Source organism: Leptosomus discolor, chromosome 4 (genome assembly GCF_034619465.1).
Source record: "Leptosomus discolor isolate bLepDis1 chromosome 4, bLepDis1.hap2, whole genome shotgun sequence".
In the NCBI taxonomy this organism is placed as follows: Eukaryota; Metazoa; Chordata; class Aves; order Leptosomiformes; family Leptosomidae; genus Leptosomus; species Leptosomus discolor.
The window spans coordinates 6,820,668-6,843,793 of record NC_141394.1 but is presented as its reverse complement, the minus strand read 5'-3'; the positions used below and the strand labels follow the sequence as shown (position 1 = coordinate 6,843,793).

Sequence of the window (23,126 nt, the reverse complement as noted above, 5' to 3'; positions counted from 1 at the left end):
TTCAGTACTGGCAGGTATTAATGAACCTACAGGATCCTGAGCTGAGACACTACAACTTACTCTTGGAAGTTTCCTTTAGAGGAACTTTAGTTATACTCTCTCTCAGAATCACAGAACGAAGGCACCTTAATTCAAGAATTGAGCAGATTCCTCATTCTCCCAGCCAACAGCTATGTTCATGTTCCTTCTTACATTTCCTAACAAATTAATCTTTCCTTTGTAGCAGTCAAAGCACCCGTAAGTCTCAGAAAATCCTGAAAACTGTCCTGTAATGTGTCAATTTATTAAGCAGCCTAACACAGTTTGTGCTTGCTTTCCTTGTGTCTTCTCTCACTCTTGCATTTTAGATAGCCCAGTTTTACTACACTTTTTATAGCACTGTCTCTCACATACTGATCTTCCTCTGAAGATATTTAGTGTTACTGCACAGGGGTTTTTTTACCTCAAGATCAACCAGGACTTCATGGAATTTTGCCACACTAACATTTGTGAAATGTGACTTTAAACACTCGACCACCTCACAGTAAGTATCCTCCTTCACATTAGTTTTTGCTGTTCATTATTCTAACTCACTGGCTTTTAAGCTACAACAGACCGTCTCAGTGTCTGCTTGCTAATGAAAAAATATTTGAATTTAAAGCTCTAGCTGGCTGCAGTTCTGTTTATAAAACAGTTCTGATGTTAACAACAGGATCTGTTTTGCATAGTAATCTCCAGTAGACAGTGTTTAATAACATTACAACTGACAAACAGATAAACTGATCCATTCTGGATAAAGAAATATTGAAAATATAATACTCTACCAGCCTAAAAACTGAAAAAACAAAACTGTGGAATTTTTGATAGGAGCCATTTCCTTTTGATTACAATAATTACAATGCACTTTTGCTACATATCGGAACTGGTATTTATAAGTAAATAGCTAGGAATAGCCCAGGGCAAAAGAGATTACAATTCATAAAATTTCTGTTAATGCAAAAGTTGTAATTCCAAAGCTACTTTAAATACAGTACAGGGTTAACTCATTCAATTACTATTTGAAATAAGTTAGAGAAGCCTCCAGCAATTCAGCTGTGCAAAATGCTCAGAAAAGCAATTGGTACACATGCAGGTACACTCCAACTTTTCCGTCCTCCTCTAGCAGCCACACAGTGGTACCACTCGCCACATCGCTGTTAAAAATACTACCTGTGCCTTCCCAGTCAAAGACAACACAAACACCACAGCTCCCCCCAGGAGCGGAGGCAAACCTCAGCACCCAGAATGCTCCCCACAACACCACCAAGAGCTCCCACCAGAACCAGGGTTTTCTAAAATACAGAATATTACAAGGAAAATGAAAAAAAAACCCAAAAAAACCCAAAATAAACTCAGAACCACACAACACGAATACACACGCCCCCAAAACACAACCCACCAAACTTACTCAAAAAAAAACAAACCAACAATCCCATGGCCTCTGAGCTGCTTTTTTTCACCACAGGTAGCATTTTGCACAGTCTAAGCATGATCATTGGATTGCAGTCAACCCAGGACGTGGTTTACTTTATTTGTATACAGGGGCATACGCATTCACTTCATCTTCTTTTAAACTGAATACCGAGCCCTAGGCAGCAAACCGTAAACTGGTTATCAACCACTTTATTTTGGATGTGAGATTATAACGTTTATCACTACTAGAGTGATGCCATCAGGATTGGAAATGTTCTCAGAGTAGACCCAAAAGCTCCTGTTGGAGTATCTGGAGACTGGAAAGAGAACTAGTGGGAAAAATAATTACTCCAAATTAGCATTAGTGGGTATAAACAAGGAAACTGTTATTTTCCATGCACATTTTTGTTAGTTCATACAGTCTCCTAGAAAATTGCAGAGGGGCAGCTGTGAAGCACACAATCCGTGTTAAGTTCTTAAGGGTTTGTAGAATAGGCTTAAGACAAGCAAAAAAAGCCCCTCTTGTACCACTGTGCTTTAGTTTATTTTCACATTTTTATAGGCTAGTATCATTAATCTTGGTCAAATATTCTCAATGAATCAATTTTAGCCTATGAAATTTTCTGCTAAAGATTCACTTTAAAAGTAAGCAGTAGAACGAAGAGAGAAAAATCAGACTTGTTTAAAAATTCAGCCAATCCTACAAAAATCTTCCTAAAATACAAATGGCTGGAGAAAATTTACATTTCACAAGGTTAATTATAATGTGCTGGTTAGAACATAAGGTCTGTAACCTTCTCTAAATATTCTGTTTTCTCCTCTTAGTTAGCAAATTAGCCCTTTCTGTAACTACACAGACATATTCTACTTTATTATATAATATGTAATAATTCGGTTAGTTTAAGATTAGGAAATTTTTTTGCTTGATGTCATAATCTGTGTTATGAATTGTTCTGGTTTTTTAATTATCTTAGGTACTTTTCAGCAACGCAACATTTTTTAAACAGCTGTGTTAACTTGAGTAATGATAATGAAGCTAAAACAACTTTACTGATGTAATTCATAACTTCCTCTTTGTAAAACATAATTTTACCATCTTGGTGGCAAGCAGACAACTCTCAATTCAAATTAAAGGGTATCACTAGTGGAAACATTCCACCAATGTTTTGCCCACTGATAAAAAAAAGTGCTATTGCACTAAGTGGCCTTAAAACTGCTTATCATTAAAGGCAAAGATTGTGAAATTAAAATACTGAAGGATCTGTGGGCTGTGCTGCTTGTTGTTGTTTGGGTTTTTTTTTCCCTAAAGGAACAGCAGAGCTTTGGGATTTGCAGTAAGATCAAACCCTGTAAAGAAATATATGCATATTCAGCTTTTTTCAACACAAGCAGTGCAATTAAATACTTATAAATATATATGTATCTACACAGCTTCGAGGTAACTCACATAGAACACACAAATTACTTTGGCAGCTGATTATTGATGGTATTAAAAACATCTATGAGATAATTTAGTAAATTTTTGTTTGTTTTTGTAACTTTGCCTTCACTATTCTTTTCATCATTTTGTACATACTGATCACAATCATTCTATTTTCCCCTGTAATTTTTCCAAATGGAAGCTTTTATATGACTAACATTCTTGCCGCTCTTTTTTTCTTTTTAAACCATCCTTTAACTCCAGTATGATCCTATAAAAAGGCATGCAAAAAGCACTAAGCATGCTCTAAGCAAGTTATAATATTATGCAATACAGCATAACAGTTTCTTTCCATTTCTTTATTCAAATGATCATTCTGATTAACAAAAACCCCACTGTTACACACTGGATGTTCCATTAAAACTTCTATTCAGAAGTTCAGGTCATTTTACTGAGTGTTTTATTTTAAATACAATAATGAACATTAATTGTTCACACTGCTCCCTCTTGTAAACCTTACTTTGCATTTGCTAACATTGACTGTAATTTGCTATCCCATGGCCTATGCACTGATGACATGCTAATCACTGTCTAATGCCTAGGACTCCTCATATATGAGGACCTTTCATATTTGGTACTATAATCAGGACAACAAATCTTTTGATAGATCGTGGTATAACAGAGACAAAGACAGAAGGAAAACATACAGAAACAATTGCATAGGCAGTGGTCATACTAAATTAACCACTGACTTGTCGTAGACATCAGGAAAAGCATAATAAAGCAGTCATTCAGTCAGTGCTGACAAGAGTGTTTGCTGAATGGATGAATAGTGAACCCTCTTTCTTATGTGTTACTCAAAATTCAATTGTAGCCTGAATTGTTAAGACCTAAAGAGGACTGAAACAAAGACGACAACCTAGAGCACAGGCCCAGAGGAAAAGCAGATGATGAAGCTGTCCACAGTAACTTAAAACAGGAACAGCAACAAGGTCCAAGGAAACAATTTCAGCAGCGGAATTGCAGTCAGGCTCAGCCAGCGATATGTGATGGAATGGCACAGGCTGGCATTCAGTAAAACTAGAGCTTTGGAAAGTAGGAGGCACAAACCAAGTGAAGTCTGGCAGATAACCAGCGAGGTTTCCCAATGCAATACACTGCTAATAGTGGCATTCAGCTACTGTGATAATGGAAGAAAAGCCAGGCAGAAGAGGTGTGGTAGGAGGTACAATGGCAGGGTAGAAATCACAGAAAAGCTCACAACTGGGACAGGAATAGGGAGGCTGACACCAGGTCTGCAGGGGAACTGGCAGCAGCAAACTCACCGGGCAGGACTTGCTTAAGATCCAAATAAGCATACAGTCCCTCTGGTGAGTAGGAGACTTAAGAAGTCAGACAGGTCACCGACACAGAAATTGAAATTACTAGTGTTGAGTGCCAACAAGTACAAACAGAGGGGAAGGGGCAGAGGGGAGAACAGCAGAAATGCATCTTTCACAGAACTACCTGCTAGGGCTTTACTAGTATTCTTTTTCTACTTAGTAGTTTTACATGTATTTTTTCCTGTTTTATTTAATCAGAAATGAACTTTGTTTTCTTGGCAATGAAAAATATTTTTTTGTTGTTGTTTGGCCTCAAAATAGACTATGTTTTTAAATTCTTTTGTCAAGGATCTGCAGGTGAATTCTAGAAAAAAGTCATCTCATGATGAAATAGTAGAATAATAATTTTAAGTAATGCTGATATATAATTATCTTCTTCCTAATTTTTTGCAAATTTGGATTACATTAGCAAATAGCTCGGGTTAGCCTGAAATAACATCTCAAAAAGTATACATTCTGAGCAAAAAACTTTGCACAGCTATGTAATTCTTACTTATGTGGGACTGGAAACGATTTTACTGTAAAACAGCTGTTAAAAAAAAAAAACGCAGATAGTTTATTTCTTTCATCATGCCCAAAAGGACAACAGCTATAACTAGAAAAATGTTGCTGACTTTGTGGCATTCTGCAAAGTCACAGAATGCTTCCAAAAAATGAGAGATTAAACAGACTCTTCAGCTTGAGAAAAAAGCTGTCAAATAAGTGCGAAAGTATGTAATAGGGTTCTACAAAATCAAGGATGGCACAGAAAAGTGAACATAAAGTAACTATTCACTGTTATACAAGGACTAGGGAATATAGTGATATTAAGAAGTTTCTAGAAGAAAAACAGATGCATGTTTCAACATAATGTGTAATTAAAACAATGGAACTTGTTACCATACAATGCTGCAAATGACAAATACAAAAATGTAAAAATAAGCTGGATAAATTCAGATCCACGGCCAAGACTAGAAAAAGAAAATTATCTTTTTTTAATTAACTTATCCTCAAGCGCTGCCTGATCATCCTATTGGATAATTAGATCCTTCAATTCTGTTTTCTACCAGAATATTTTAAGCACCATGCTTGCTTTCAAACCTGTCACACTTTTATATCAAATTTTAAACTGTAAAGCAAATCCATGATTCTGCTTTCTGCACACCTAGGCCCGTACCTGAGTTGCGCATGAAACACAGCTAGGCCTCTAAATCATTAGTCCTGTTTCATCCAAATGTATAATTACCTAGTTATCTTTTTAATTTCCACAATGACAAGCGAACAACTACGTTCAGGCAAAAGCTTAACTCAACTGAATAAGGCTGTAGTGAGAAAATTAAACTGTTGTTACAGTACTGAGTTAACTACTTTGGAAATGATTTATTATTGGTTTTTAATGTAAATTGTTCACTTTGCTTTAAGCCAGGAGAAATAGCTCATGTAAGTGATTCAATGCAGTTCCATCACAGTGGATTAATATAAACCTTTCAAAGAATATCAGATTCTATCTAAGGACCTCATTGGTTTTTCATCCTACCAATCTTAGTTATGGTATTATATTTAAGCACAAGAGTTCACTTCTGCAAAGGTAGAAAAAGAAAAGCAGTTTGCTACTTTTCTCAGATCATGAAATTTTACTGCAAGAGAAAAAGATCAATGAGGAGATCAAATTAGTAAATCAGTAATAGGAAGGAAATGGTAGGAATCCACCCAATCTACCTGGATGGCTGCCAGGTTCTTCTGTTCCTGTGATGGAGCCTCGTGGACAAAACGCAGCCAATTAGAATGGCGTGGATTGCTTGCATCCAGGATATAAAGGACCTCACCTTTACTCCCACGAACCTGAAACATTAACAACAACAACAAAAAAAAAAATCAGGCAAAACTAAAATTATTTACCAAACACACACAAACATGTAACACACTAAGGCATGCTTGTGCTCAGCATTCAGCGGGTACTCACAGCTGTGGTGCACATTCACCTTTTTCTACAGGTATATTTATGCACCTTCAGAATAGGGAGGCAACTCAAATCCAGCAACTGCTGTCGGTTTCTTTTGCTAAGCTCACCCTCTCTTTCCTTGTTTACTAAAGGAAAGGCTAAGTATTACAATTGACTCTCGGGTCTCCCTAATCTGGCAGTAGGGTCACTGGTGCTCATGTTCCTTCCTCTCTCTTTGTTCCTTCAAGTCCTACTTTTCTTTATGATCTTGCCAGAAACCGATACATCCTGAGAGGTCCTTTCCTATTCCAACCCTATCATCCCTTTTCCAGTTTTCCTTTCCAAGTTCTCCTCCTTCATGTGTTCTGATGCCAGCATTTTACTCCTACAGTCTACCTAATTCCAGCTTACACTGAAAAAATGAAAATAGTAGAAACAGAAACTTAATCTTAATAAAGCCATTCTTCCCCCTCAAAACACAGACATACTGCTGAAAAAATACAGCTGCCACTGCCACATAAAAAAAAAAAAAAAAAAAAAGGCTTGGTTTGTTTTAAATAATAGATCATTTGAATCTTTACTGATATGAAAGACAGAGCGCCATGCAAAAAGGTCATACAGCCATACTATTATTCCATGTGATTTATTTATATAAGGAACATATTTTCTGCTCATCTGTCAACAAGAAGTATTCAGAGCAGGTATTTCCTAAGAGCTAGGGCTTTATGCTGTGTAACATCAAAATTAGATTGTCTTCATGGCTTTGTATTTAAATTGCTCACATTCTTGCTTTAGTTGTTTCTAATAGATGCAATATCATATTTCTTCAGTATGACTGCTTAAATTACCTAAACATTCAGGATATCATTAGAAAGAAAAAACTGTATTCCATTACCATAATAACTGGTGACAGCATGCTGTTCTCAGATGAAAACAAACAAAAAAAACCCTACTGTAGTTCTGCAAACAAATAACAGTCTTCAAAATTTATTCCTGTTCTTCCAAAGGAAGATTTTGTATATTAAGGAGGACACATCATGAAAAAGTGTCAACATTTGAGACTTTAGAAGTTGTTTTACTTTCAAACACACAGACTAACCACAGTAAAAATTGTCAAACCTACTAAATGCACCTGGAAATAGTATTATCTAACACTGAGCACTGCAATGGGTTTCCCAGAGAGGATGTGTAGTCTCCATCCTCAAAGATGTAGATACTCAATAGCTGTCCTGGGCAGCTGGCTCTAAGTGGCCCTACTTGAGCAGGGGAGCTGGACCAGATGACCTCCAGAGGTCCCTTCCAACCTCAGCTGTTCTGTGATTCTGTGACTGTCACCTTGGGAAGTAATGCCTGCTTGTTATTGGAACTGCTGTTTTCATTAGGAACATGGGCAGAATGACTGCAATCCAACCATAACAGCAAGCTCCAAATTTACAAAAAAATACAGGCTAACGGTGTGCTCACCTCCTGAAAAGCCACCTGCCAAGCAGAAGCGCTGCTTTGTTTATACTGCAATAATCATACAGTTCTAAATAGGTAATCCACAGAGCAGAACCTCACCTTGGGTGAAAACAGTTAACACTGCAGATTAGCATCTTCGAGTAACTAAAGTCAAGCTAATGGCTTTGTGATTTAGCTACCAAAGCATGGGTTGTAGAAGCCCACCATGTAGGTCCTATAAAGGTTTCCATCACATCTTGACTTGAGTTGGAAAGAGAAGCCATCAAGACTCTATTATAAAACCCGTACATTACACTGTCTGCCTTTTCATCTATTCTTCTTCTTCATTTGCTTGATCCTTAAATTGGATAAGAATAATTTATATTCACTTCAATGATACACGATCATCTCAGTTGTGCTTTCTCAGTCTCTGCCAATCCATAAAGGGATATCAAACACAAAGCAAAGACTTAACACATAAGGAAACTATTGATAAAAGAATACAATAAATCCCTTAAAGACATGCTGTATTTTCTATTGCTTTCTTCACCTCGTAAAGAAATAATGCTGCATCAAATACACAGATGTGAGGAAGAAAAGTCAAGAAACGGTCAAAACACTGTACTTAACAGGGGCTAGACTGGTGACATTTACCACTCCTTTCCTCACTGGTGTGTGGATAGGCAAGTTTCCTAAATGAACAACCGATCTTTGAGCTCCATGGCAGTGAATCCCAAACTTAATCAATATTTAAAACAAACAAACAAAAAGACCAGCTCTTGATTTGCAAATATATTTCTCAAACTCAAAGCCAGTAAAAACTAATCATGGTGGTTAAATGAAATAAACACCTAGAGTCTACATTTTCAGTTTAAAATAAGTACACCTAAATATCATCTGTATTGAATTATTAATGAATCAAAATGAAGTTTGGAATATGTCCCAAAGGGTGCTCCCTCCAATAACAGCCCACTAATGTCCTCCGTCATCCTTCTGCTTTGTGGCATGACCACCAAACAACAAAATCAGCTTAATTAGAAGATATATCAATAAACGGAAGCTAAAATGCTTACACCTTGGGCTGCCTGTAACGCTGTTCTGGTATCCAAGAAGACAGGATCAGAGACGGCTGTCCCTAAGACAGATGTCGCACCATAGGCCCACACAATTCTGCTAGCCACAGCAACAAGTAATTTTCCCTCCTGCACTCCTCTATCAGCAACACTGGAAAGTGCAAGAAATGTACTGTGTAGCTTCAGTATCTCCCCCCAGCCCTGGCAATTGCACCAGCTGTAGCAGCAGGGGAAGAAAATGGGATAAGTGTCAACCTGCTTATGTGCTCCTCAAGAAACTTAAAGATACTGCAATTTACCTCTCTACACCACAGAACTAAGACTCAGCACATACATTTCTGGAGCACAAAAAAAAAAACCCACCTCCCCATATTGAATGAAGTTCCTTGTCTTTCTTTATCCCCGAGAACCCTCTTTTACAAATTTTCCCACACATATCTTCACCACTTACTCCATATAAGACCTGGAGAACTAAATATGATTCATTCTGCAACAAAGTTTCCAGTCCACTCCCAGAGGACTCCTTTCCAATTACTCAAACACCCCAAGAATCTTCAGGACAACCTGCCTACCACAACTACTGCTTGCAGGAAATTGTTCGAAAACTGAGGATGTCTTTCAGGGAGAGGAAATGAAAAATACTTTTGTATATCACAAATTAAAGTAGAAAATTATTTAAGGAAGACTTTCTTAATGTATCTGCAAGAAAATTACTGCATTTCCCCCACACATCTGAACTACTACAGTCTTTTATAGTTGTAAGGTACTTAAAATAGAGGCAAAAGATTTTTACATGACTGAGGTTCCCTGATAATTATATGAAGTATCAGTCTCACAATGCTAGTGAATCTATTTGTATTTAAAAATTATGACATTTGATCCTGTCACTTGTTTACACAAATAATTCCATGTTTGAATATTATTTTCCCAGTTTCTATACAGTTGCTATTAGCTGGACTAAGCAAAATCATCCAGTGAGCTTGAGGTGTGCTCCTTAAGATCCTTAAGCTACAGTGATTAATTCAGAAAGGATTTTAAAAAGCATTTTAACAGGACCTGAACTCAAGTACGAAAGTATTTCTAATTCATTTGCTAAGGCCAAACTAAAAATGCTCTTAAGTTATGAGACTGTATTAAGTACTAAAGGCTTCAGTTATCTTCATATTTTGACAGAGAACTAGAAGGATTGTATCATATGCCTATGGTCAACACGGAGAATCAACGAAAGAGCTAGAAACAGACCTCAAAAGCCTAGCCACCAGTAGATGATGTCATACTATAATGTTTTGTTTAAAATCAGGAAGCGGGACCTTATCCCTATTTCCTCCAAATAAAGCGGTAAATCCACAAAAGTTGAGTCCACCGCTTGTAGTTCAATAGACCATCTTGGTCTAGGACCCATTTACTGCTGAGGCCCTTTTGACAACCGAGACCAAGATGTTCTTGTAGTTTCTGTAAGCAGTGGAGATAATTTGGAGTTTCCATTACCAGTGAGTGATGTCACCAGACATGCAATCACCTTTGATTTCCCAGGCTAAATAATTAAGTAGCAATTTGTTTCATATTTAAGTATAGGCAGACTTTGGCTAGAACAAAGCTGATTCAAATTCATGCCTGATAACCCACAGCAAGATATCTCTCCATTTTACTACATCCTCTTCAATACTTGTTTCCTCACTACAATCGAACACCTAAAATGGATACACATATCCAAAGCATGCAGAAGACACGAGAGCACCTCAGATTGAGGTGCCTAGGAATTATCTTCTTGGGAATCAACACAACAGGTGTCACTCAACTAATTCAGTCAAATATCTTCACAGTAAGATGAAATATCTGACATTCACTGTTACCACACAGGAGGTTTTACCTCAAGATCAGGACATCGTTGAATTACGCCACATTAACAAACACGATGTCACTATATATTCAGAAAAAAAAAATGCGCCCCTAGTTATTGTATAAGCTACCACATGAAACTGTACACGGGCCTGAATAATGTCCAAGCTGCTAGCAATGGCCATCAACAACATGCACTACTCCATCTGCTAGCCTTTTATGCTGCAACGAAATTATCTCCAGATTTTCAAAAGACATCCAGAGTTGTCATGTATGCTACTTCAAAACACGCATGAGTGCAATTGCAAACGCTCTACCATGCACACCTGGCAAGAGAAGCAGCAAAAAAACTTCACTGAAAATAAGCAGATGGTTATCTTTGCTGAAGGCAGTAAACACACTGCCTGCTTTCTGGAAACCATTTTCTAAACATTTATAAATCTAAAAATCTATGGTCACTTGTTTGACTCGCGTAACAAAATGTACTGTTTTCTGCATCGCATTTTTTTGATTAGCTGAAAACATGATTTTTATTGTTAATAGTATAAAACAGCTAGACGCAATACTTCTGCATCCTCAGCTTCAGACTTCCGTCACAGAGCCCACTGCAGAGTAGAAACTCACATTGCTGCAGAAAGTATTAAAATAACACTTGCAAAGGAAACCTGAGGCAGCAACTGTTGATTCGCTTACTCACTAAGAAGTATTGGGACGTAGACAGCGTGCAACAGTTTCCTTCAGCCAAAATACACAGCAACAGTTTTTCATGTTAATGAAGTTCCTCCTGGTGCATGACATATTTGACCTTGCCAGAGAGAGAATGGTTCTGAAATGGTTCCCAGACTTCTGCTAACTTTTTGTGGAGCTTTCATAAGAAGGGTTTGTCCTGGTTTGGGCTAAACCAGAACTAATTCTGTTTTAGTGCTTTAACTTTTCAGTTAAGTCTCCTCTAACTAACGGCACTTTCTGAAACAGCAGCCTGTTTTTCCAGACAGTGACTGCTCCCAGCAATGACAAGGCCTGATGTTTACAGTTCATACCAAGGAATGGGATGCAGAGAGGCCCTTGCTTGTACTTGTTCTTATAGTGACCAAGGTCACTGCTAAATCTGGTGCTCCATGTTGGGGTGCCAGGAGTGAAAAGGGTTGTGGGCACGTAAAAGGTCGCACCTGCAGGGAGGAGCGAACTGGACAAGTGACCCAAACCTGACCAACAGAGTGTTCCATCCCATAGACGTCATGTTCAGCGTAAAGCTGTGAGATCACGAGGGTCTCGCTCTGTTCTTTGATGGCCCCCATCTGGGAAGGACTCTGTCTGTTCTTCTGTCATCAAACCCAGTCCGTACATCCCTGAATCCAGTGCCCGAGTCCAGCTCCTGCATCCTGTTCCTGTCTGCTGCCAAGTCCAGCCTGGGACTGCCCCAGTGCCAGCCCTGCAGTGTCAGTGGTGACGTGTCGTCATCAGGGTGGGGGGAGTTGGGTTCAGTATGGGTTTTGTATCTATTCGTACATATTGATTATATATTTCATTATTTCCTTATTCTTATTATTGTCTTTTCTTTTATTGTTATAGTTTCATTAAAGCTGTTTTAGTTTTCTTTTCCAAACCGTAAAGTCTCTCTCCCCTGTTCTCTCTCCTTTTTCCCTTTTGGGAGGGGAGAGGGGTTAATAGAGAGTGTCTGTCATTTGTTAGTGGCCGGCCCAGTCTCAACTCGTGACAGGGTTGAACTTCATGTTCACTGAAGGGAAACCCAAATCTTCTTAAAAAAAAATTCTGTGTGATCTTCTACAACAAGTTCAGACTAGAATACGAGCACCTCAATCTCAAATGATGTAACTGAAGATGGCAGGCTAAGATTCTCAGTCACTTTCAGGAGTAAATTCTTCTCATCACCAAAACCAGAAAACCATTAAGGTGCCTGTTCCAAAAGTCACTAAACTTAATACAAGATCATACACTTAACATGAATAAAGAAGACTAAATCAAGCTTTAAGGAGCTGAGTAATGGCATTTAGCTAAACAAACTGGTAAGGATATTAATAACTACTTCAGACACCTATCTATCCCAGTGGGGATTATTTTAACAAAACTGAAAATACAGGAGGCAAACCTGCAGCTGAGATAGGGCATCAATGGCTGACTTCTGTGTGGCAAAAGTTATTTTAAAGGCAACATGCAGGAAAATGCATCCAGATGCATTTGTCTAAGAAATAAGAAAAACATTTATGAAAATTAAACAAAGATTCACACAAAAATATTAAAAGCAAATGATTTTAAATGTAAATACTACCTGAGTAGTAATGACTGGGAAGGTAGTCTTCATACAGAAAAAATAAAGACTACACTGCTAAGACCTAGATTTCTAATATTCCGTTCATCTTGAAAGCAAACATACAATTCTTCAAATTAAGATTTATCATGAAACTCAGAACATAATTTGTCTTAATGCCTTGTATGTAAAAGCTTTCCTATGCCAGAACCACATTTTACAGGCAAGATATCAAAGGGGAAAAAAACCCACCACCCAGCAAAAACAAAAACCACACCAGCATTAGCTTAGTGTTTGACTTCTTGTACCTCAATCCTAAACATTAAAGCTCTGATCTAAAGCTGGTTGTAGCCAAAAGCAGATTTTCTGTTGCCTTCACTAGTTTTCAGGCATGCTTATTTAACTGAAGACAATTGTCACTGCAAAAGTGATGAGAGTTAGCAGTAGAAACATAAGTTCATTTCATTTTCTCATATAAATAAACATGAACATTAGCTTCCATTGAAAGACTGACTTCCAGCATATCTGTTCTTCTTGGTCTTAGTGTAACAATTAAGAAAACCTAATCTTGGCAGACAGACAGAAACCAAACCTGAAATATGTAACATTCAGCATTACACAGTGTATTATGTGCCATCCAATCCTGACCAACTTTTTTTCATGATACATCAGAGTATTTGAAGAAGGACTAAGTCCTTCCAGCCCTCCCTGTTCTAACATTTGCCAAAGTCATCACCAAAAGTATATGCTTGCCACAATCCAATAGTAGTGAAATGAATCCCACTTTCTTGGTTAGGGACAATAAAGAAAATAAACTGAACAGACATTGTCCCTTTGTAAAGGGACATCTGAGCCTCCAGAGGCAAAACCTTCTGTGAACTTTAATACCTAAAGATTATTCTGTTCTTGCCTTAAAGCACTTGCTTTTCCAGCAAATATACATAGTTTAAAATTGCTATGCCAAGTATACCAACACGAACCAACAAGCTGTATTTAATCAAGGTGTTAGTGGGATACTAAGAATAAGAACAAAACTCTCAATTCGTCACCAGCAACTAGCTGCATACTTAACTAGCCCAACATGCAGTTCAGTCTCAGAGATAATGACATGTGTATTGAGGGATAACGGGGAGGTGTTTTTGACAGAAAGAAAGAAAAAGTACAAAGCCATTTGGACATTTTCTTAGCTTTTTATTATTACTCCTAACTAGAAGGTTACCACAGGTTTGGGGTTTTTTTCCTTTTCACATCACTTGTAAATAAAACATTTCAGCATGTAGCTCTTTACAAAGAAAACGGCAAGATGAAGAATTCTCCCCCCCCACCCACCTCCGCAGTCCTCTGGAATCTGTTGCATGAGCAAGTGTAAACCTTTGATTTCTTCAAAACTATGCAAGTTACAGGCAGACTAATGGCATTCTGCTATATTTCATCTAAATACAAACTCAAAGAACATCCTCAGAACTTTATTTAACCAAAATCACTGGACCAAATAAATTTTTTTGGGCTCCATGTTTTCCTTAAGACCAAAAGAAAACATAACATGTACAATTCTGTCTCAACGTGACGTCTTGAAGATGCCAACTCACAATGCTGGTCTCGGAGAAAAAGGAATAGCCCGATGAAAACAGACCACGTCACAGACGTTCCTCTACACAACTAGAAATGTATGTGGCAAACTTCCTCACAGAAAACTATTCCACAAAACTGAAGCTCAGATCGCAGGCATCACATACCAAGGAAGAAATGTTCCACTAATGTTCATTTTTACTTGACTTACAAAAAGTCTCTACTGCTTAGCCTTCTTTCTAAAGGTGTCCCCTCTAAAACTCATTTCATTGACTGCCATCAGACTCTGAGGTCAGGTTTTAGCATGCCTTCATCCAAGAGTATTCAAATTAATTGTTTTGAATATCTTTGGTACAGCTGACTATGCACAAACTTGGCTAGTTGTTGTGACTGCCTCCCACAGTCTCTGGAATAACCATCTACTTGGACTGTTCAGCTTTTTTACTTTCTGCATTCCTGGTCTTGATTTTCAACTTAAGACTATCCTCAGCATGACTTAGATTATATTATAAAGCTCACATTCAGATCAACTTCAGTAAACATGAACAACTTGAGTTCAAACATTCAGGAAGTCATAAAATTCGGTATGCAAGAATCCTTTCAAGGCTCTCAAAACTAGGTTACAATAAGGTATTATGAAATGGTTTTAGAACAGCTCATAAAAAACTCATTTTCTGGTTTGCTGTCGATGGGGTCATATTAGTGTCATCAGTAAATACATGTATTTGCCTTTTATTTTCTGTCTTACAGAAACAGATAAATCTCATTTAATCATCAGCAATGAGGAATCTGGAAAATCATATGGCTTTCCAACAAATTTAAATTAAAGACATTCTCGTTGCCATAATCCACCCACCATCCCTTCTGAAAACCTTGTTTGAGCTCAAGTGTTTTACTGATTTAAAATAACCTGCAGAAACACCATGGAAAGGCAAGTGAGCCAGAGCACATTAACAGGGTATTCAGCAAACATTTGTAAGAAAAGCACATTATGTTGCTTTGTTTTCAGCTGAGAACAAAGAAGATTAAACCAGTTGCTCTGAGTACAAAACCAAAGAAGAGAGGTGAACGAATTGTCCACACCTCCCTTCTGGGAAAAGATATTTTGGGCACACCCCTGACTAAAAAAAAAAAAGAAAAAAAAAAAAGAAAAAGAAAGGGGAAGGGGGAAAACAAAGGCACAGACTTGAGTTGACAATCATCTCAGAATATTTTGCCACTCACTGTATTTATATCGAGTTTGGGTTTAATGAGATGGCTTTTAGCATTCTCTCACTCATTGTTCCAGTGTATACAACCTATTTATAGCTCTGCTAAGACTGTATCAATACTATGCTGTCTTTGTAAGCCGCTCAGCAATGTTAATGCTAGAGGTCTTTTTCAAATAAACATTTATTTTGTAATAAATGCAGATAGTGCTTTAAGCCAGATGTCAAAGATCAGCTTTTTTTTGTACAGTCGCACACAACATAAAAAGGACTGTCATACTTCCACCTCTAACTATTAAGAAGGTGAAAAAGTAGGGAATGAGTCCCCTTCTCAGTGTGAAACAGGACTAAATATGCATTCAATAGAAACTGTTTGTCTGGGGGGTGGGCAGAAGAAAAAAAAAAAAAGGAAAGGAATTCTGCTCAAAAAACTACAGGAGAAAAAGATTATGAAGACAGAACAGAAGCATTGAAAAGCAGGTGTTTATAACAAGTTAGAAATGTTGTTATTGTGAGTATTTTTCAGTTAGTGTCATCTCCTCAACTGGTAAACTCAGATTTTTGCTACAGACAAACACAGCTATGACAGGAATTAGGATGGGGTTGAGGATCTAGTTACAAGATCTAGTGTGTAAACTACTGTTGCTGCCTAATACATATAAAAAGTTTAGAAGAGCCCTGAAACTCAATACGCCTTCATCTGCCTACTGCACCAGGTTTTCATTTTGCTAAAGATCTCACAGTTACACATTGCATTACAAAGCTGCTAAAATTTAAAAATGTCACTTATACAATTGCCAAACCCTAGCACAAGTGTCACAGCAGGAAATGTTTTATATTACAGCTGGAGGAAGCTATGAGCTGACACCTGTTGATTAGCATAAATCACTATCTCAGAAACTTAGATTTCTATCCAAATTATTTTGATTATTTTAATTATTTTTATTTTGACAATTTAAATATTTTTTCACAATGTTGTTTTATATTTTTGTGTTTTGCTTGAATTGATATTTTTCATACTTCATTGATTAGAAACTATCATTTGCTATTTCTTTATAGTTTTAAAGAAGTCAATCCTCCTCTGGCCAAAAAGTATACTTTAAAAGCATCAATAAGTACAAAATCTCACTACAGTATCTTTAAGCTAGGAAGGAGAAAAAAAAAAAAAAAAAAAGATTTGTTACAGTAAAAACTTAATTCTGAGAACACTTTGCTAGGTGTGATGAAGTCACTCTAGACTACTCACTTCCCACATGAGCCTGCAGTCTGTACTCTCATCCAGTTCCTGTGGCATTCGCTTCTCCCCTGCAAAGGGACCAAATTTTTCACCCTAAGGAATAATTATAAAAGAAAAAAAGGCAAGTGAATTACCAAACTCCAGCAGAGGTATCATTTTTAGCTTCAAATGGAAAAGGATAGTATTCCTTTGTCATCCTACAATATGCCAAGAAAGTGCACATCCTTGAGGGTTCAACTTCAAGATCGTTCTCATTCTTTCCAGAGCTTGGAGAATCTCTTAAAACCAAACCTTTCCTCTACATGCTTATTTCCCCTTTGGGAAACAGGATTTTTCTTTATTTTAAATAAGGCTGAAATTTACAAGTCAAATTTCTTACATTTCTTATAAGGTTTTCAGGAAGTACCTTGCAATAGACATCCAACGAAAACATAAAGTATTTGGCAAGCACGAAGTTTACGTTAGATTTATTTGCAAGATTATTTGTAACACTACTTTTTGAAGTGCCACAAATCAAAACACTAAATAACTGAGATTTTGATCATACAGAGAGATTCCTTTAAAAACATAGGGAGCATGCACGTGTCTATGAATTAATTCAAGCTTTCATAAACAAAACTAAAATGTTATAGCACCTGCTAGTCATAACACATGCTGTGAAAGCATCCATTGATATGTTCTTCCAAAAGTATTGGGTGTAGGTGGCTTTTTCCTTCACAGACGTCACACTAGCAGCAGGGTAAATTATTTAAACATGACTTTCTTCTTACACAGGCCTATCTTTCCCCACACCCCCTGCCTTGTCCTTTATTTGCAGTGACAAGCCCTACAACCCAGGATGCAGAAGGCTATGTTCCTTGCATTCCTTTAGGCAGTATTCAGATTGAAAAGCTCTATATACTTTAAACCATTGGAGATTATAACTACATAACGAAACACAACTTTGGTGTTTCTTTAAAAGTAACAGTATTTTGGCTATAAAAGCATCTATCTTGTCCATACATCCCTTCCCTCAGGCACATTCCATGATCACAGCCTGCTACATGTTTTCCCTCTTGTGTAGTTTTTACTGACTGCCTACAGGTAGAGCACGGAGGGAGAAGTGGAATGGAAAACTTCCAGGATCACTCCTCTTCAAAATAACCAACCAAACAAAAAAATCCTTGTATTTAAAATTAGACCTGAAGAGTCTAATTTTAAGAGAAAATTGGCATTGCCTAACAAGGCAACAAAATTGAGGAGCGATACTTTAAAACGTGCACAACAAAGATTTTATTAGAAAGAACAGCAAAGCAGAAAGTAAAAAGACAAGAACAGCAGAAAACTGGAGCCCAGAGCAGTAATCAAGACACAAACATGGGCAATGATAGCAAAAACTGGAATTACGGGGCTTCACCTGCTTCTCCATACCACCCTTCAATGTTTTGCTAATCAAATGAGGTCAGGGTTCCTCCGCTGCCAGCTTTACAAATCCTGGGATTTAATACTCAAACTGAGACATCCTTCTTCTTTTACCTCATCAGCAATGAAGGTGAAAATAGGTCAATGCCGTTCTATGGGTACAGTCATGCACATTCTCAGCTCATGCTGAACGCCACCCCAACAAACACGCTGCTGTCCAACAGGGGCCACGCAGGCGTTACGTGGGAGGAGGCCATTTGCTGCGATTGCGTTGTTGGCTTAGACTAAGGAGAAGGAAGAGCCAAGATGGTGGCAGAGAAAATCTGCTCTGGAAATGTATGGCCCTGTCAGTAAAGATAAGGTAGGCGCTCTCTAGAGCGGACACCTCTTGCCAAGCTGAACTGGCTTTCCCCGTTCACTTAGAAAACTGCTTGTTTTGCACAAGTTTTGGTACAAGAAGGAAAGCAGCTCGCTACAATTGCTGAGCTCTAAGAGAGGGCGTAACTATATCTGCAGAATCTCTCATTACTCGTATCAATTATCAAGATGAAAAGAAACTATTGGATTATAATCTAGATTAGTTCTACAGAAAGAAACAGAAAAAAACCCTCCATAAATTTAATACAGAAAATATTTGAAGATGTTATGAATGAGGAAACTGAAAAAGTTAGTCTCCCGCACTCACTTCAGCAGCAGACTAACACTTTCTAAGACGGCATAAAGAGATTAATTTCTTCCTTAAGTACTTTGGAGGCTTCCACAACCCTCACCTCAGTAATACTTTCATCCTTGCAAACCAAAGGATCCCTAGATACCTCATAAAGCACTTACAGTGTTAATTTTACCTGTCACTGAAGCACACATCACCTCTGGGACAAAGCACAGCAACAGCTTAATACTGCGTACTGACTCAAAACAAGAAACACCATACATCATTCCTACCTCAGCTACTCCAAAGCAATAAACCTCTACTGCAATATGTTTAAGTCCTTCCAGAAGTTCAAAACAACAGCAAAAGCAAAAGGCAGGATGCCCACCTCTAAATACAAAGTGAATGTAACACAAACAGTAAGTGATTCAGACTTCTAAGCACTTTTTATAGCTTCTCAAATTTGGAGAGAAAGCAGAAATTAGAGACAGCAAAATCTGATGTCTTGGAACACAAAGGTCCATGGGGATAAGTGTCATTATTCATTTAGCCTTTCAGAGCATTTTCTTCATATATATATATATATATATATTTATTGGTTAATAAACATGCTGTCATATGCCAATATATATTGACCAAAAACATACTAAGACTTCAACTTTCTCTCTGATCAATAAAAGTGAGGCACACAATACAGTCTAAAGTCAACCACAGAAATTATTCAAGATACAAAAGGCACATCATTCAAATGTTCCAACGGTTTCAAGAAAGCAGCAGTGGCTAATCTTCTTCCAGTTGCAGCAAAACACTGAGAAATGTAGTGGCTCTCTGATGATCATACCAGGAGCTTTATGATACTGGTGCTGTAACCAAAGGCCAGCTATTGGGGAAAAATAAAAAAGGAAATTACAAGAGAACAAGAGAATCACAGCTTTTGTTAAAGTAAAAAAAAAAAAAAAAAAAAAAAGTTACCAACTTTTATGATTACAGATAAAAACTTGAAAGCACAGCATAATGCCTGAAGGCACAAAAGCAGGCGGCAGACAACAGCAGTTCAACACACATCATTACCAAAACTTTGCTAAGAGCAGAATTTTCAGAGGCCCACTTCATGATTACCTAGCACTTGGGGAGTGGGTACTGTGATTTCTGATTCTAAGATCATCTGAAATGTGTTTTACTTTCAGTGAAGACAACTGAAGTTGTGTGATAGCAATAGAAAGAAAATGGTACAGTGTTTCTAACTCAGCAACAGAGATCTTACTTCACAATTAAGTGTCATACTCAACACCTCACAAACCCAAAGCTCCAAGGAATTAATCTAAGAGCTAATAGCTACTCTGTATGACAGCCATGAAGTGTAGTACTGCTGCCTCATCACTGGACAGGACAACATGTTGAGAACACTTCAGATGTGATTTTTCTTTCCATGGAGAATAGTAACACACAGTCTGGCTACACCTAACATACCATTTGTGTTATTTACGCGTCCACCCTTCTCTGGACAGCCCTGGTATCAGTCTCCAAACATTTTTAGGAATACCTGTTTCAACCACTGCCCACAGAGCAACTCAAGAGCTGGTTCCTCAGCCTATCAAAGAGCAGCCTGCCTGTCAGACACATTCTTCTGGTCAGGACTTTGCATACCACAATCTCCTGTGCTAGCAGATTCACCGCCAAACAGTGGGCAAGCCTGTAACAAGCACTGTCACCAGCCACTAATACAAATAGATCTGACTACAACTGCCTCTGCCTTTACCTTCTGCATCCCACACACAATGCATGTCACACTTGCACACTCCAGTTTTGCCAGGGTGTCCTGTATGACACTCTCACACTGGCAGAGCTGCACAGGCAGAGATCTGACAGCGTATGCTTTGTCTGTATAAAGTTCCAAAGCAATGCAGAGTAACTCAGGCAAGAAAAATGCTCTGTTTTTTCTAGCATGCAGCTGTAATGGTTCAACTGACAGCAGCGTAAAGGAAGGGGGCTCAGGCCCTGAACTGACATTCAGCATTTATATTGACATGCAGATGATGATTTCCATGAGCTTCACTTTAGAGCTTGCTCAGTTTCAGAGCCAAGGGATTAATATATACTGGTAGCCCACAACTTTCCTTGTTTGAACTCTCAAAATTTTCAAATGAAAGCTCAGAACCTCAGTGGAAAAAAAATTAAGCCAAGTGATATAAAATTCTTCCCCTTCCACTCCCTTTAACACTCAGGAACACCTAAATAATGACAGGCCCCTACCCTGTGGTGTCCAAGCCTTGATGAAACCACTGAAAAATTAGGCAGCCCTCCCAACTCACTCAGTGCAAAAAACAGGACAAAGATGGAGAGAAAAACATACAAAATACATGCAAGTGTGTACTACTGCAAAGTTCATAGCTTTACATATGCCTTTACCTGTTCTAACAAGCCACCTGGATAGTTATAATGGGGATTTACATGTAATCCAGAGACTTTCAATTCAATTATGAGGTGTCAAGAGACATGACCTGGCTGGGGTACGAGAAACCTGCAGTTCAGCTGAGTCAAAACTTTCACAGGCCCAGCTTTATCATCCCGAAACGATGCATTCAGTCACCCGTCCCACCGAGCTCCAGGAGCAGGGAGGCGACAGGAGCCCGCGGCAGCCGGGCGGGTACCTCTGCCTCAGAGGCGCAGAGCGGCCTGGGGCCGGGCGGTTACCAAGGGGGCAGCCCTGCCCGGCGGAGCTCTGCCCTCAGAACGGTGCCAGAAACACAAACGAAGCTACAAGGAACGGGGGAAACAAAAACCCACAGAGAAAACCCTCCACCGACCCCGCAGGGTGGTTGGTTGCCCGGCCCGGCCGGCCTCCGCGCCCCTTCCCCGCCCCAAGCGGCAGCGCCCCGGGCACCGGGAGGCTCCCTTTTGGGGGGGGGCGGGGGGCCGGGCTGTGCCTCCCCTGAGGAGAGGGAGCCCGGGCGGACGGAAGCGGAGGCAGCGGCGCCAAAGCGGGGCTGAGGTGAAGTTCGAGCGCGGCAGCCGGGCCGGCGGCGAGGGGCGGAGGATCCGCCCCGCTCTCCTGTGATACGTGGCAGCCGCTCCCCGCCGGGCCGGGACAGGCCGTTACCCCGCTCTCCCGGCCATCACCCACCTTTTTCACTCTGCGGGCCGTGTAGAGCCCCATCCCGTCCTGCACTTTTGACGACTTCAGGGCAAACCTATCCGGCACGTACATGCCCAGCATTTTGCATCGACTCGTGCTACCAGGGAGGAGGATTACCGGGGACTTCCATCCCACCGGGAGACAGAGAGAGAGAAAGAGAGAGAGAGACCAGGGGAGGGGGCAGGAAGAGGGGCTGGTTGCGGGGCTTTCCCGGCTCCTGAGGAAGAGGGGAGGAGCCAGGCGGCCGGAGGGCAGCGGCGGGACGGGACGGGGCGGGGCGGCTGCAGGGGGCGCGCGCGCCCGGCGGGGCAGCGGCCGCTGAGGGGAAGGCGGGGGGGGTGGGGGGCGCTGAGGACGCGGCTTCCCGCGCTCGGGGGCTTCGTGCCGTCGAGGGGCGCCCGGCCGCTGCCCGCGGGTTTGTTCAATGGCATCGTGAGGGGAAACACCAGGCCTTTGGGTTTCCAACACCCCTGGCTGCTGATGCCTGGCCCCAACGGTGCTCTCCGGTGCAGATCACAGCCCTGGCAGCCTCCTAACATGCCCGGAGGTTGGCCTTCATGTCCAGAGAAAATGGCTCTTCCGCACCCCGTCCTGGCCTTGTGGCCCAGCACCATTCTGATGACCAGCCTTCATCAGCAGGTTGGTTTTTCACTTGGGTTTCTGCAGCGGTGCAACCCAAAGTCAGGTGTGAAAGGTGAGCAGGCAGCGCTGGGACTCTCCATCAACAGCGCTGCAGTGGATGGCAAAGCCAGAGAGAGAGAGGTGGGCTTCACCCTGCCACAAAAATCCAGAGCTGTTTTCTTTAAGAACTGGGACCTCTCACGTACGTGCTGAAATATATATCTGCTGGTACTTACAGAGTAACGGGAGTCTTCACACCGTAAACAATACCCAAACATGCTTCAATGCTACATAATGCCTTCCATGAGCACTATGTTTTCTCAAACATCACTCAGACTTATCTTCATTATTTTTGTATTGCAAGAATGGGTGAATCCAGGTTTAGATTCACTTTCAAAACCACATAAATCTTCGATTTTGGAGGCAGTTTTTGAGAGAACTCAGATGGAATGGCAGAAAACTAGCAACCCTAAAGGAACCCAAATATAACACTGGTTTTGACTAAGAACTAACATCCTATATATTCTTAC

At 39.7% G+C, this 23,126-nt stretch overlaps 1 protein-coding gene across 5 annotated transcripts in view; it reads right to left on the bottom strand.

Annotated features, from left to right (window-relative positions):
• Window positions 1-22,056, bottom strand: part of PRDM5 (PR/SET domain 5) — an 85,855-nt gene extending 63,799 nt beyond the window's left edge. For all 5 annotated transcript variants that reach the window (XM_086464217.1, XM_086464218.1, XM_086464219.1 and 2 more), the window contains exons 1-3: window positions 21,964-22,056; window positions 16,799-16,882; window positions 5,932-6,054 (exon numbers count right to left, since the gene is read on the bottom strand). In XM_086464217.1, the coding sequence (XP_086320343.1) occupies window positions 5,932-6,054; window positions 16,799-16,882; window positions 21,964-22,056 (300 nt within the window). The remainder of the gene's footprint in view (window positions 1-5,931; window positions 6,055-16,798; window positions 16,883-21,963) is intronic.
• Between the last annotated feature and the right edge of the window lie 1,070 nt (window positions 22,057-23,126).